The sequence below is a fragment of the Carassius gibelio genome, chromosome A19, assembly GCF_023724105.1.
Source record: "Carassius gibelio isolate Cgi1373 ecotype wild population from Czech Republic chromosome A19, carGib1.2-hapl.c, whole genome shotgun sequence".
In the NCBI taxonomy this organism is placed as follows: Eukaryota; Metazoa; Chordata; class Actinopteri; order Cypriniformes; family Cyprinidae; genus Carassius; species Carassius gibelio.
Genome location: NC_068389.1, coordinates 11,540,435 through 11,555,642, shown reverse-complemented (window position 1 = coordinate 11,555,642; position 15,208 = coordinate 11,540,435). Strand labels below are relative to the sequence as shown.

The following is a 15,208-nucleotide window of genomic DNA, read 5'->3' as shown; positions in this document are numbered from 1 at the left end:
GTTGATCCTCTACACATCTTTGGCCATTTTTTGCTATTTTTGTCCAGAAATAAGGTCAATATGTTGTCAAATGTCAAAAATAACCATTCCATTAAATTCCTGGGGTCAGAATTGTATGGGAAATGGGTTCACTCGTCTCTGTATGTTGTATACTTTTAATGTTATGCCACTTTCTATATCCTTTTTTGATTTTTCGGGTTCCGGTCGGGTGCAGCAAAGGGTTAAAAAAGACCCCTTTGGGACATTATTTCAGCTTGGCACCTGGCAGATTATGAAAATAGACACTTTAAGGATTTTAAAAAAACAGGTGGACCCCTATTTCCATCTAGACTAACTGTATAATATGTTGTTCTTTACAATTCACATTCAAAGTTCTCTGTATCAAAAATTACATCAAATATACACATTTCTATCATACACTCCATTTTTCTATTAATATAGAATTCCAAAATAATCTCGAGTAAATACAAATAATAAAAAAAAGATGCAAAATTGTTTATTTTTCTTGACCACAAAATTCACAGGTATATGAAATATTAGTCTTAAATCTTTCCAAAACATGCTTAGCAGCAGGATCAAACTTTGGAGGATTTGTGGTCTTATGAAAATTAATTTGTAGGTGCGTTTATCTGATTAATTTTGTTAGTTTTAGACTGCAATATATTTTCTAAATCAATACATTAAAAATGTACACACAAATAAAATAAATTTACGGATTAAGATTTGACACTATGAAGGCATCTTTATTTTGAAATCGTTTGGAGTAACGTTACATGTTGTCACTTCCCGACAAAGCACCGTTTGGGATTAGCTAGCTGCTTAGCTAGCATGCCCCTATAGATGTTGTGTAGGATACAAATATAATTAAAAACTAAATCACCGAGCTGCCACAGTTATCCTTTAAAAGTAAGGTGTTAAATCCTTTGCATTTCTCACCCAGATATGCTCTGCTGCTTTATATGTAACGTTGTTTTATCCTAGAATTAACAACCGAGTCTCTTTGGCTGTTGTTAGCCTGCTAACGTTATAATAATGGTCTTGAACAATAGTAATAATGTATGACCATTGGTAAATATGTAAAAAAAAAAAAAAAATAATAATAATAGGTGTCGCTATGTCTTTCATTATTATGGGTTCTAATTTTATCGCAAGCAGTGTAGATGATGTGCTTCACAGCATTTTATTGGTAACATTAGTCCTTGTAATCATTTTTGGAAGCGTTCTTCATTCTCTCGACTTTCTAAAGAGATTTTGACCCACAGGAAGGTGATGGAGGGACCAGGGTCTGTACAGGTGACCGTGAAGACTCTGGACTCCCAGAGCAGGACGTTCACTGTCAGGGGAGAGGTGTGTGTCATAACATCAGTCATAGACGCAAACATTATGAGAGGAATTCATTTGCGCTGTGACTGTTTTGTATGTAACACAAATAGCTAATTTAAACCCAGACCCAGACCAGACCCAGACCCAGACCGCTGTTAAATACGTAACTCTTTAAATCGATAAACCAATTAGGTTTCCCTTTATAATTGGATTGTCACCTCTCTTACTTTCTCTCAGTGGACAGTGAAACAGTTTAAAGAACACATCTCTCCTGCTGTTGAAATCCCGGTGGATAAGCAGAGGTTGATTTACCAGGGTAAAGTGATGCAGGATGAGAGGACACTCACAGAATACAGTGAGTGATGCTTGGTGTCTGTTGTTTTTTGCACTGGGACTGTTCACTGTTTGTGTGAACGAGTGAAAGGATGCTGAATTCGGAACAACATGCTACTCTGCATTTGTGGGTCTTCATTGAAAATGTCTAAATGAGTCAATGATTTATTTAAAAATGCTGATTCATTCAAGAATGAATGTTTGTAAATATTTGCATTGGTAAAATCAGACAAAGTAAGGCTGTACAATTACAGGTGCACCTCAATAAATTAGAATGTCGTGGAAAAGTTCATTAATTTACGTAATTCAGTGGTCCAAGTCCTCTTTTCAGATGAGAGCAAATTTTGTATTACATTTGGAAACCAAGGTCCTAGAGTCTGGAGGAAGGGTGGAGAAGCTCATAGCTCAAGTTGCTTGAAGTCCAGTGTTAAGTTTCCACAGTCTGGGATGATTTGGGCTGCAATGTCATCTGCTGGTGTTGGTCCATTTGTTTTTTTAAAAATCAAAGTCACTGCACCCATTTACCAAGAAATTTTGGAGCACTTCATGCTTCCTTCTGCTGAACAGCTTTTTGAAGATGCTGATTTCATTTTCCAGCAGGATTTGGCACCTGCCACACTGCCAAAAGCACCAAAAGTTGGTTAAATGACCATGGTGTTGGTGTGCTTGACTGGCCAGCAAACTCACCAGACCTGAACCCCAGAGAGAATCTATAGGGCTATTGTCAAGAGGAAAATGAGAAACAAGAGACCGAAAAATGCATGTGAGCTGAAGGCCACTGTCAAAGAAATCTGGGCCTCCAGACCACCTCAGCAGTGCCACAAACTGATCACCTCCATGTCACGCCGAATTGAGACAGTAATTAAAGAAAAAGGAGCCCCTACCTAGTATTGAGCACATGTACAGTAAAGGAACATACTTTCCAGAAGGCCAACAATTCACTAATTTTTTTTTATTTATTTTTATTTATTTAATGAAGTATTCTAATTTGTTGAGATCGTGAATTGGTGGGTTTTTGTTAAATGTGAGCCAAAATCATCACAATTAAAAGAACGAAAGACTTGAACTACTTCAGTCTGTGTGCATTGATTTTATTTAATACAGGAGTTTCACAATTTGAGTTGAATTACTGAAATAAATGAACTTTTCCATGACATTCTTATTTATTGAGATGCACCTCTATTTGCGTTGTAATCTAGATATTGGCTGGTTAGTTCTTCTTTATTTAAATTTTTGACATTTTCTTGCATTGGTTTAAAAGGATAGTTCACCCAAAAATTGCCCTAGGATGTACACACCCTCAAGCCATCCTAGGTGTATATGACTTTTTTCTTTCTTTCAGACAAATCCAATCTGAGTTCTATATAAAAAAAAAAATGTTCTGGCTCTTCAATGATTTATAATGACAGTGAATGGTGGTTGAGACTTTAAAGCGAAAAAAGTGCATCCATCCATCATAAGAATTGTTCCACACTGCTCTTGGGGGTTAATAAAGGTTTCGCGAAGTGAAGTGATGTGTCTGTGTAAGAAAAATATCCATATTGGATCAATAGACGATGTCCTCCTTACTGCGTTTCTGGGCCTTGAATGTGGTAGTTCCCTTTCTGTCTACGGAGGGTTAAAAAGCTCTCGGATTACATCAGAAATATCTTAATTTGTGTTCCGAAGATGAACAAAGGTCTTATGGTTTTGGAATGACATGAGGGTGAGTATTAATGAAAGAATTGTCATTTTTGAGTGAACTATCCCTTTAATCTTCCCATTCCCAACCTGGCAAACGCATAGATATGCTCTTTCCACTGTATAAAAATACCAAAGAGCAGTGGTGTAAACACTCCACTGAGATATTCTCTTCACATGAAAGTGTAAAATCTAGTCTATGTTCCTTCCTTTTTTTGCTGTTTGTTGCAAATCTGCAATCAAACAATCTCAGTGCAAACTGTAATAAAAGCAAACATGAATCTCAGCTATTGTTTACGATTATGGTTGCTGAATAAATGTGTATGATGGGCATAGGCTCTGAATTTTTTTTTAATAGCTTTAGACTAAGATTCTGTTCTGTCTGAAGATTATTATAATTTTTTTTTAGATTTTGAGCCAATTTTAGTAAACAAGCAACAGAGCAGGTTTTTTGTGTTCGACCTGAAAGTGTGGTAGTGTGTGATTGTTGTTTAGTGCATGCTGCCCAGTTTTTCCCCTGTAACCTTTCATAAACCTTTCATAAATCTGTTCAGATTTTAAAAGTCGTATAGTGTATTCCAGCCTTAAAACAAAGTTATTGAGATCTGGTATAACTATAATCAAAAAACTTTTATTTATATTTATATTTAGAATAAAAACAACCCTGTTTTTCAGATGTTGATGGGAAGGTCATTCATCTTGTGGAGCGAGCACCTCCTCAGAGCAGTCAATCTGGGGGTGGAGGAGGTGGAGTTTCTGGCTCCTCGGGTACAACGGGTGGAGGATCCACCTCTTCTCAGTCATCCACCTTTCCAGGAACTCCACACGACCGTAATGCCAACAATTATGTCATGCTAGGCACTTTAAATCTGCCTGTGAATATTATGGACCCACAGCAAATTCAGGTTACAGTGCTTTCCTTCCATCAAGAGACGCATGTTTTCAATATGTGATGTTTAACCTCAGACAGCCAGTGTAAGAAATTTATTAGAGGTCCTGTTATTAAAGGAAATTGAAATTTTACCCCTCTAGATGTCAGTGCAGCAGATGTTGGCTGGTGTTGGAGAAATGGGGCGTAATGTCAGAATGAGCACTAGCACAGGAGTGAGTCATCCTTGCATCTTTCTAACTTCATGTATCTTTCTAACTTCATACTTATATAATAATGAACATTATAAGCAGTGTACAGAATGTTGTATTAGAGGCGGTTATGTTTTGTCTGGTCACAGTCTGTTGTTTAAAACTGATGGTCATCTCTGGAGACATCTACAGTAATTTATTTCCTCTCTCACAGAGCAGTGGCTCTGTGGATGTCCATATCAACGTGGACCAGTCAGTGCAGAGTGAGCCCAGGATGAGGCTCCAGCTGGCTGAAAGCCTGCTGCGAGAGACACATGCTTTAATCCACAGACTAGAGGTGCAGAACAAATATTTACATCATGAACCAATCTTATTGGATTTCTTAATTACATATAAAAATCATTCAGCCTGATGCTTATTTTCAGATAAGCAGTAACTTTATTTTTTTGTTTCAGGGTCAATCAAGTGAACCGTCATCTCAGCAGGAGACACCACCTTCTCAGCCTCTATCATCATCATCACTCTCAGCAGAACCAATGGACAGCTCCCCACCTCCTCCCTCCTCCTCGTCCTCTGCTTCACAGACAGTAGGAGCAACTCACTCTGGACCCAAGTAAGAGAAGAATATTAGGATCGTGGGGGGAAATAGTGTATCCAGTGTTAAAGAAAATAATTGCTTTAATTTACTCATCCTGATGCCATCCGTAGAACAGTAAACAAGATTTTTAGCTAAAACCATTGTCCTTGGTGATCCATAAAAGGCAAGTCAGTGGCTACTGTCACTTGAGAGTCGAAAAACATATACAACACAATCAAAACGACATTAATACACATGGCTCCTGATGATATATTTTAGGAAGTCATTTTTAAAAATTCAAGATTTCATTGTTATGGGGGAAACATTGATATTTTGCAATCTGAACCTTGTCTTGTCATAAAAAGATCAAATTGTGTGGTATACACTACCATTCAAAAGATTAGGGTCAGTTTTTATATTTTTGAATGCAATCTTTTTCTCAGCAAGGCTGTATTTATTTATTTAAAATACAGAAAAACAATAATATTGTCATATATTGTTATTTTAAAATGTAATTCATTCCTGTGATGGCAAAGCTGAATTATCAGAATCATTATTACAGTCTTCAGTTTCACATTATCCCTTAGAAATGATAAAAATTTGCATTAAACATTGTTGCTGTATTTCTAAGCAGCTGTATATCTGCCTTTCCAAAAGCGCCACCTGTTGGCAGTGAATGAATGTGCATTTTCAGTCAGCTCTGCTGCTGTTTTTATTAAGACCAATGTGAAAACCAACCCATGTTTTCACGCTGCAAAAACGCAGAGTTGTAAATGTGAACTGGTGGATTCCACAAGAATATAATGCCTTATAAATATATAAACAATTTAGACCGTAAAATATGTTTTTTAATTAATTTAATAATTGATTGATAATAATTGTTTAAATTAACATAATAATTGATAAATTTGACTCAAATAATGGTTTAAGGGCTGAAATGTGGAGTTCATCATCATTTGAAACTTTTTGTTGTTGTGAAAATCTGAACTGTAAAGAATGCTTTTACAGTAGGGGTGCTCTGATCACGATCGGCCGATCGTTATTCGAATTTCGTCAGTAAAGCCGGTTCTCTAATCAGCGGTTAATTCCATCAGGTGCGTGATTTCACATAGAGCAGCTGTTACTACACAGAGCCGTTGTTAATAGAAAAGATGCGCAAATCACGTTAATTTTCAGCGGTTTTTGGCGCATCTTCTCAGTAAACAACGGCTCTGTGTAGTAACAGCTGCTCTATGTGAAATCACGCACCTGATGGAATTAACCGCTGATTAGAGAACCGGCTTTACTGACGAGATGCGCATAACGATCGGCCGATCGTGATCGGAGCACCCCTATTTTACAGTTTAATGTGTTGCCATAGACATTGCCCCACCATGCTCATAGGGTAGTTGTTCAGGTCTTAAAAAAGGTCTCAAAAAGTCTTAAATTTCAGTTTAAAAATCATCCATATATCCTGTATTTGAAATCGAAATCTTTTGTAACACTATACATGTCTTTACTTTTGATCAGTTGTGTACTTGCTGAATAAAAGTGAAAAAACTGTCCCCGAAAGTGAGGTGTATCATCATGTCATCAGCCCATTATTTTTTCACATGTTCAAGACAAGTGTAACTTATTTCTTTGTCTCAACAGTCACCCCAGCCCTTTAGAGTTGGTGGAGGTTCTGTCAGAGGTGCGAAGGGTGGAGGAGCGCCTCCATCCATTCATGGAGAGAACACATTCCATCCTTGGAGAGGCCAGTTCTGCTGACTACAACAACAATGTAGGCCCTAGATAGTTGAATGCTACATCATTGTCATATGCGCTGTAAATATACATTGTTCATTTTCTGAAAACTGGTTTTTCGGACAGACTCAAGAATGTGAGGAGGATCAGCGCACTCTCAATTTGATTGGAGAGTCACTCCATCTCCTGGGCAACACGTTGGTGGCTCTGAGTGACCTCCGATGCAATTTATCAGCTCAGCCACCCCGCCACTTACATGTGGTGCGGCCCATGTCTCACTACACCTCCCCTGTTGTGCTGCAGAGTGGACCAGCCCATATTCCTATTCCTGTGAGCTAACCAACTATATGTACAAAACTATTTTCATCCTGTTCAAGCAGTTAACCTCACAATATGTCATCTTCCAGATGAACCTGGGCTCTACTGTGACAATGACGGCAAACAGCAGACAGACAAGCGAGGGTCAGGCCCAACCTCTACAGCCAAGCAACCGATCAGAGCCACAGGGTCAGGCACCTCCTCCTCCACCGAACGGTGCCAGTCAACAAACGGGTCACAGTCAGGGGACTCCAAGAGTGATCAGAATCACTCACCAGACCATGGAGCCGGTGGTCATGATGCAGATGAACTTGGATGGTATGCCACCCACCCATCCAGTCAGACCCCAGTGTTCTTAGCACTGTATTTCAGCCATGCTGCCCATTCCCGGTCTGCTAAACTTCTGAAGATCCGTGACACTTTTCTTCGTCATGGAATTATTTTTACTATTTAAAATAGTTCCTTTCAGAAAAGGCCTTTTTCAGACCTGGAATGGGCAGTTGTAGTGTAACTGCCAAACACTGATCTGTGCATTTCTGTGCAGCAGATTCAGACAGTGGAGCTCAGGGCCAAAGGCAACAGAATCCCAGCGCTGCTGGAGAGACTGGTTAGTTTGCACCTCTCTCTAGAGTCAGTGACCAGCCGTCCCAACATTAACATGTGCTAGTGTCTTAAAAAAAGTGGTAGCATTTTATTTTACAGTCCTGTTCCCCATGTAGATACTATGTACTTATTATAGTAATTACAATAACTATGTAATAACTAGGTACTAACCCTAAACCTAACCCATGTAGTTACCTTGTATTACCAGAACTTTTTTTAGATAAATACACTTAAAGTGCACTATAAGTACATGGAAGTACACGTACTATAAAATAAAGTGCAACCAAAAAAGTTCACTCAAAAAATTACATTTTATGATTATTCAAAACCAGTTTGACTCACCGTTTTCAACAGAACACAAAACAAGAAATATTTGCAGAATTTTCACAGTGCTTGTTCTCCATACAATAAACTAAATGGGGACAGGGGCTGAAGAGGTCCAGAAAGAAAAATAATAATGATAATAATAAAATTCACTATATACATTGTAGTCTTTAAACATGGGTTGCCCATGGGGGTGCTAAAGGCCCATGAATAATATATATATATATATATATATATATATATATATATATATATATATATATATATAAAATTGTAAATACATATTGGGCATTGTTTATTTTTGTATTGACAGCAATAGTTTTATATTTGAAGTTTATGAGGTTTCTGGAATTAAATGTGTATTAGATATTCAAATAATTATTTAAACGCTATCAAGAATGTTTGCTTTTCTATCATTAAACGCAACTGTTAAACATAGCCTAAACTAATGAAGATGGAGAATGGGAGCTCCTATGCATCTACAGTTCTTAGTCCTACTTATGACACTTATCCGCCAAACAGAAAAATAATATCACATTATGCAATAATTACAAAAATTTGGTCACTTACACGTTTGGTCACTTACATCAAACCATACGCAATTAAATCAAGCGCTAATAATGTTCAGTCCCATTTTTGAATTGTGATGTAACGCAGCTGTTGCTTGTCAGTTGTCTGTAGTCAAGTTCTGACCCTGCAACAGTTTAATTTGCCAGCAGTGTTAATAGTCACTTTTCATCTGTTCTCTGAAGGCACCACGACACCCATCCATGTACCAGGACTGCCTCCTGAGTTCATGCAGGCCATCATGCATCAGATCTCCCAACAGGCTGTCGCCATGGCAGCCGCAGCCTCTGCTGGACACCAGGGGCAGCAGCAGGGCACTGATGGCTCAGGGGCTCAGAGTTCAGACAGCCAGGCTCCTCTGCCACCGCAGGCCAGGGTGATCATCACACGGCCCTCCTTATCTCCACACATCCCTCAACCCATGAGCACTAGAGGGACCACCATCAACCTGCGGGAAACAGTGCCCCCCTCAGCAGGACAACAGACTAATCAAGTATGAATCTTAATGATACATTATTTCAGTTTGGAGATTCATAAACCCAAAGCCCCTTTCAAATAATGTCTGTTAACTCTGTGGCCATATTTGCAACACTTTTGGTCTATTTAAAGCATCCAAGTTTTGTATTCTTGAATGGGAAAGTCCTAAAATTTCAAAAACTGCTAGCCACACTCACATTTAAATTGCATATTTCAAATCAGCAACAAAAATGTTGTTTCTTCTGCTCAAGTATAAGAAAAAAAAACTTATAAACCAGGCTTGGGTGATGCAAATTAATTCTTTCATTCAAAATAATATGAGTTCCTTTTTTGTTCTTCAATCAAGGGCAACCCCATGACGTCCTCTCCTCTCACACAGATGGTCAGTGGTTTGGTAGGGCAGCTTTTGATGCCTTTGCACACAGGTGAGTGGTCCTTACGTGTTCGGTTCCTGTAAAAGATCTACCATCACACAGCTTCTAAACGTATTATGTTTTCTGTCATCAGGAGACCAGACATCAACTACCTCATCGTCCCACTCCTTCTCTTTCTCTTCCACCTCCTCTGTCTCCTCCTCCACTGCTCCTCCATCTTCTGCCAACACATCCGGTCAGACATCCACCCGCACCACCAGCACGGCGTCCGTGGGTCAGTCCCATGAGGGAGGCCCAGGAGATAATCTAGCTCAGCTGCTGAGCTCACTTTTGGGAGGAGCTGCGGGAGCCGGTGGAAGAGTGTCTGGAGGTCCTCCTTCCATTACAGTGACCGTTCCAGGTGTCCCTGCTTTCATTCAGGGGCTCTCCGAGTTCATTCAGGTTGGTGCCTTTCTGAGCAAATGGGTTTTTGTATTCTGATCTTTCCAAATGTGTTCATTCAAACGTCTTCTGTTTTCATTTCAGTCCGGCCAGCCTGTGTTTCCTCCACCAAACCAGCAGCCGCCTCCATCCTCACAAGCTACACCCTCTGCCCCTTCAAGAGCCACCCACACTGCCACCCCTCAGCCTCCCAATGGAGTTGGAGAGTCCCTCAGCCCGGAGCTTTTTACAGGCATCGTGCAGGGCGTCCTGTCCACCATGATGGGCTCTCTGGGTGCTGGTCAGGGCAACACTGAGAGCATCGCCCAGTTTATTCAAAGACTTTCCCAGACCAGCAATCTCTTCACGCCAGGAGCTGGAGATGCAGTGGGTGGGTTTCTGTGAACATTTGGCAAAACTCAAAGTTGCATTTGATGAACTAGTACTGACTCGCTGTGTTTATTTGTCAGGGTTCTTTGGAGATCTGCTGTCTCTGGTGTGTCAGAGTTTCTCCATGGTGGACATGGTTCTGCTGCTGCATGGTAATCCTCAGCCTCTGAGCCGCATCCATCCCCAGCTCACAGCCTTCTTCACTGAGCACTATCTGCAAGGCCGAGAGCCCACCGATGCCAACATAGCTGTGAGTCTAATCTCACACTGCTTTCATACATGACTTTTATTCCCAGACGAGTTACATAATAATGTTAGCCCGCACTTAGTTAAAATAACATTTATGATATTATCCTTGACAATATCACATATAGGGCTGTGCAAACAATCTAATGCGATTTTCATGCACATCTCATCAGTAAAAACGCTCCTTTAATTGGAAGTATTATCTCCAGCACGTGTGTTCAGATCAGGGTTGCCAGGTTTCCACAACAAATCCTGCCATGTTGCTTCTCAAAACAAGTCCAAAACTAATCGCGATTCCAGGAGGTTGCCAGATAGAAAAAAAAATGCTTCCCGGGGTTAAAATATACGTTTTGTTTTTTGGCATGGTTGTCATTGTAAAATTCGCATTTTAGGGGCTAAATATCACGTTAATGGTATTGGGGTTGCTTCAAACCGCAGACATGAAAAACAACCGCAGACTTGGCAACACTGGTTCAGGTGGAGTGGCAGTTACTACACAGAGCCGTAGTCTACCGACAACTAACACAAAATCGCTTTCAAAATCGACAAAGAATCGCCACCGATTTTAAAATCGATTTTGTGTAGATTGTCAGTGAATTACGGTTCGGTGTAGTAAATGCCAACCAATGTTGCCAAGTCTGTGGTTGTTTTTCATGTCCGCGGGTTGGAAGCGACCCCAATAGAAATAACGTGATATTTAGCCCCTAAAATGCGAACTTTACCAAGGCAACCATGCAAAAACCTTAAATTTTAACCCCGGAAAGCAATTTTTTTTATCGGGGAACCTCCTGGAAACGCGATTGGGCTAGTTTTGGACTAGTTTTGAGAAGCAACTGAGCAGGATTTGTTGTGAAAACCTGGCAACCATGATCTGAATGCACGTGCTGGGAGATATACTTCTAATTACAGGAACATTTTTGAGTCATGAGGCAAACATATTTTTCAGTGTTTAGATTTACTGATTCATTAAAATGGACACTTCAAAAGAACCATGAAAATAATACTACTGAGTGCCTGTTACAAAGACTGATGGTATTGTTTCTGTACCTTAGAGTGCTGCTGAGGACCTGATCAATGGACTAGAGGAGTACATTGCAGAGAGCTTTGTAAGTCTTGTTTTTACCTGATTTAACCTGAAACGTGTTCATCAGACACCCTAGCTGATAGTCTCTGTACTGTGTATGTTTCAGTCCACTGTGACTGTTCGAGAGGGAGTGGACATCATCCAAACCAACATGTCCTTCCTGAGACAACAGTTCACTCGCATGGCTACTCACATTCTGCGCTGTACAGGTGACCACCATACCATCCAAACAAACGCAGACCCAAAACTGTGTATTTAAAACGATTTTGTAATATTTTTGTTAACAATACCACTGTTCCTTGTGTCTTTCCAGATAACACATTTGGTCAGCGGTTGCTGTATCTGTGCACCCAGGGTCTGTTTGAGTGTTTGGCCCTCAATCTCTATTGCTTAAGAGGAGAGCAAAGAGCTTTAACCACCGTTATCAACCACCGTATTGTAAGATTTGTTGGTTCATCCTTATGAAGGTTGTTTGGTGTTGCATCTTTCGACACGTTCATGTTTTCCTCCTCACTCAGAGGAGGATGTCCGCTGAAGTGAACCCCAGTCTGGTGAACTGGTTGACCAGTATGATGTCCATGAGGCTGCATGTGATTTTAGAGCACAATCCAGTCACTGAGGACCAGATCCAGCATTACCTCATCTATACGCAGGTATTCACCTTCTCGTCAGGATTCACTCCCAAACTGAACCACAGAATACAGAACTGAATATGCTTCGGTTATCTTATTCACGTATAGAGCGAGTCGTCTCAGAGAACGGAGTCAGATGCACAAGCAAGCCAACAGTCACATAACACGAGTGTTGAGGTATGTTTCAACCGAACAAGAATGAGTCTAGTTTACCATCACACAGAAAATTATTATTTCTAAATGAGATAAAAACTGTATGTTATTATAGTAGTATCTGATTATATGTTACAGATGGAAGTGGGTCTGTCTCCTGCTCCTGCCACCACTGCAGAGGAAGTCATGGCATCCTCACGAGACACTGCTGACGCAGATGAACCACCTGACAGACCTTTGTTAGAGGAGACTCAAGGAGCAGTAGCCATGGCAACTGCAGACAGGGAGGAGTCAGCCGGAGAGGTGGAGCCATGGGCAGCAACTGTTCCTCCTGTGAGACTCGATTGACTGTTGCTGCAGTACATTGACATATAAATGACCTCAAAGTTAACAGCCCAGATAAACCAACAACTGATATAGCATGTAGTAATGACGGATGTTTCTATGTGTTCATTAGGAGTGGGTACCCATCATAAGACATGACATGTTGACCCAGAGGAAGATGAAATCACAGCCGCCTCTGTCTGACGCTTATCTGCATGGGATGCCGGCCAAGAGGAGGAAGGTCTGTACCCCAACTACATTCATTAAAATCTAAAGTGCTGCCATGGATCGGCAATGCAAAACGAACAATTCAGTTAAACTGCTTTCCTCCCTTCACAGACCGCACAGGGAGAGGGTCCTCACCTGTCTCTCGCTGAGGCCGTGAGTCGAGCGGCCAGGACAGCAGGGGTGCGACCTGTTACTGCTCCAGACAGCCTACAGGGGGAGCTGGAGGCAGCAGAGCTCCAGGAAGCATATACACAACAGGTAAGAAACTCAAATCCCACACCTGATCTATCCCGGGACACCTGTACAGACCAGTGTTATTCAGGGTTTCTGCATGTTTTAAAAGGTCTTAAAACGTGTTTTTTTTTTGCCCTTCCACAAATAAAGGCCAGTGAACTGGGTGAAGAGTAGAGTGACCTTTATAGTTACTTACACTATGTGAAGCCGATATGAATAAAACTCACCGACAAATTATATCTGAATGGATTGTTAGTGTTGCTTCCATAGACAAATGCATGTATTTTTCAAACTCTAAGTGTATTGTTTCACTAGTACTTATGTGTATTTAAATGTCATAAAACCCAGTACCGTATTTTCTGGACTATAAGTCACACTTTTTTTCCATAGTTTGACTGGTCCTGCGACTTATAGTCAGGTGCGACTTATTTATCTAAATTAATTTGACATGAACCAAGAGAAATGAACCAAGAGAAAACATTACCATCTACAGCCACGAGAGGGCGTTCTATGCTGCTCAGTGCTACTGTAGCCTACACTGAAGACATAGAGCGCCCTCTCGCGGCTGTAGACGGTAATGTTTTCTCTTGGTTCTTGGTTCTATATAAATGCGACCTATAGTGCAGTGCGACTTATATGTTTTTTTCCTTGTCATGACGTATTTTTGGACTGATGCGACTTATACTCAGGTGCGACTTAAAGTCCGAAAAATACGGTATATGCATTATGTGGTTAATAACCCTGCATACAGTAGTTGTGATAATATGACAAGCGCAGTGCACGTCTCTCTGGCTCTTCGCCAGCTAAAGCATGAAAGCACAGTTTGAATTTGCCCGTTATGTCACATCACGGAATGTTCTGAATCCCAAATGTGGGACCGTACTCCCAGGGGCATGGAAATAAGAATCTCACATGTGGGACCGTACTGCTCAAAGGGTTAAAAGGTCTTAAATCAGAGCAGAAAATCTTTTGATAAAGTCATGGCTTTAAATGTTGCATATCCTCCTCAGTATTTTTCATGAGATTCATGCAGCTCTTGATCTCCGAAATGCATTGAACATTTTGAAACTTTTTCATTCTTCATCGTGTTCCAGGTGAAGCGTGATATAAAGAAACGACTGCGTGATGATTCAGACTACAGCCACCAGCGGTTTCCCAACACACACAGGGCTTTTTCTGAGGACTCCTAACCACCAGCTCGGTTTACTCTGTCTTGTCATCAGTCGAACACAGTCATGCCCATGACGTCTCGAGGAGCAGCCAGGAGCGTCTCATGCATTGAGGGTTCCACTTTTTGAAATCGTCGACTGACACATAACTGAGATGTCTGCCATAGTCAAATGTGTGGATCGTGACTAAATATAGAGCCGGTGAACTAGACTGGCCATGGAGGCAGAACATTTTATTTTTTTCCTCTACATGGCGTCCATCTGTGGGAAACAGCATCTTATATTCTTGATGTCAAAACAGTCAGTGAGTTTTACTCTGACAGGATTCTTATATGCCCCTGTCCATTGTAAATTAGCTGTACATTGTTGTAATAAGTTGTTTTAATAATGACAATAATAGCTGTTGTATTGCAGGCACATATATATATATTAAGAAAACCTAATTCATTCCAGCTTGACCTGCTCGATGTGTAGATAAAGAGATGCCAAGATTGATGTTTACAAGCTCCAAACATGGTGAATATGATTAGATTTACAGCACTGCACATTTTAGTCATAGTGATGCCATAGAGCTGTTGTTTGTCATTATTTCTTACATGCCAAAAACATCTTGTTGGCTCTATCATGTTATCCACAAATGTGACTGTTACAAAATAAAATTGTCCAAGTCTAGAATTACTTCTTGTTTTAAAGAAACAGCTTTGTCTGCCTCCATATGTCCGGCCAGGGAAGCACAGATGGTTTAGTAAAAAAAACAAAAAAAACAATGACTTTTCTGTGGATATGGCACATTGCACAAATAATCCAACATTTGGTCCCTAAATCGCTAGATGAGCAATGATTTTATTTATGGTACATTAGCAACTCTGTGACCCATATACAATTAATATGATTTAAACTTTATTTAATTTATTTATTAAACTTAAGTCAAACTTTAGTGACATGGC

At 40.3% G+C, this 15,208-nt stretch overlaps 1 protein-coding gene across 2 annotated transcripts; it reads left to right on the top strand.

Annotated features, from left to right (window-relative positions):
* Window positions 1–763: 763 nt before the first annotated feature.
* bag6l (BCL2 associated athanogene 6, like) lies at window positions 764–14,939 on the top strand. 2 transcript variants are annotated; one of them, XM_052533172.1, is made up of 25 exons: window positions 764–906; window positions 1,263–1,347; window positions 1,561–1,678; window positions 4,012–4,241; window positions 4,369–4,440; window positions 4,631–4,753; window positions 4,872–5,029; window positions 6,626–6,755; window positions 6,845–7,048; window positions 7,126–7,354; window positions 7,581–7,643; window positions 8,716–9,023; window positions 9,354–9,432; window positions 9,515–9,822; window positions 9,907–10,192; window positions 10,272–10,441; window positions 11,490–11,543; window positions 11,628–11,730; window positions 11,835–11,959; window positions 12,040–12,174; window positions 12,262–12,330; window positions 12,445–12,639; window positions 12,764–12,871; window positions 12,970–13,116; window positions 14,187–14,939. In XM_052533172.1, exons 2-25 carry the CDS (start codon window positions 1,270–1,272, stop codon window positions 14,280–14,282), a joined length of 3,588 nt encoding a protein of 1,195 aa, XP_052389132.1. In that variant the 5' UTR covers window positions 764–906; window positions 1,263–1,269; the 3' UTR covers window positions 14,283–14,939. The 2 variants fall into 2 exon arrangements, with proteins under 2 accessions (XP_052389132.1, XP_052389133.1); XM_052533173.1 differs by lacking the exon at window positions 7,581–7,643.
* Window positions 14,940–15,208: the final 269 nt, after the last annotated feature.

Excerpts from the sequence above, each read along its gene's own strand:
- bag6l (XM_052533172.1), top strand. The coding sequence starts at position 1,270 with ATGGAGGGACCAGGGTCTGTACAGGTGACCGTGAAGACTCTGGACTCC. Across the intron at positions 7,049-7,125 it reads CAGCCCATATTCCTATTCCT|ATGAACCTGGGCTCTACTGT; the intron begins GTGAGCTAACCA and ends GTCATCTTCCAG. Across the intron at positions 12,175-12,261 it reads ATTACCTCATCTATACGCAG|AGCGAGTCGTCTCAGAGAAC; the intron begins GTATTCACCTTC and ends ATTCACGTATAG.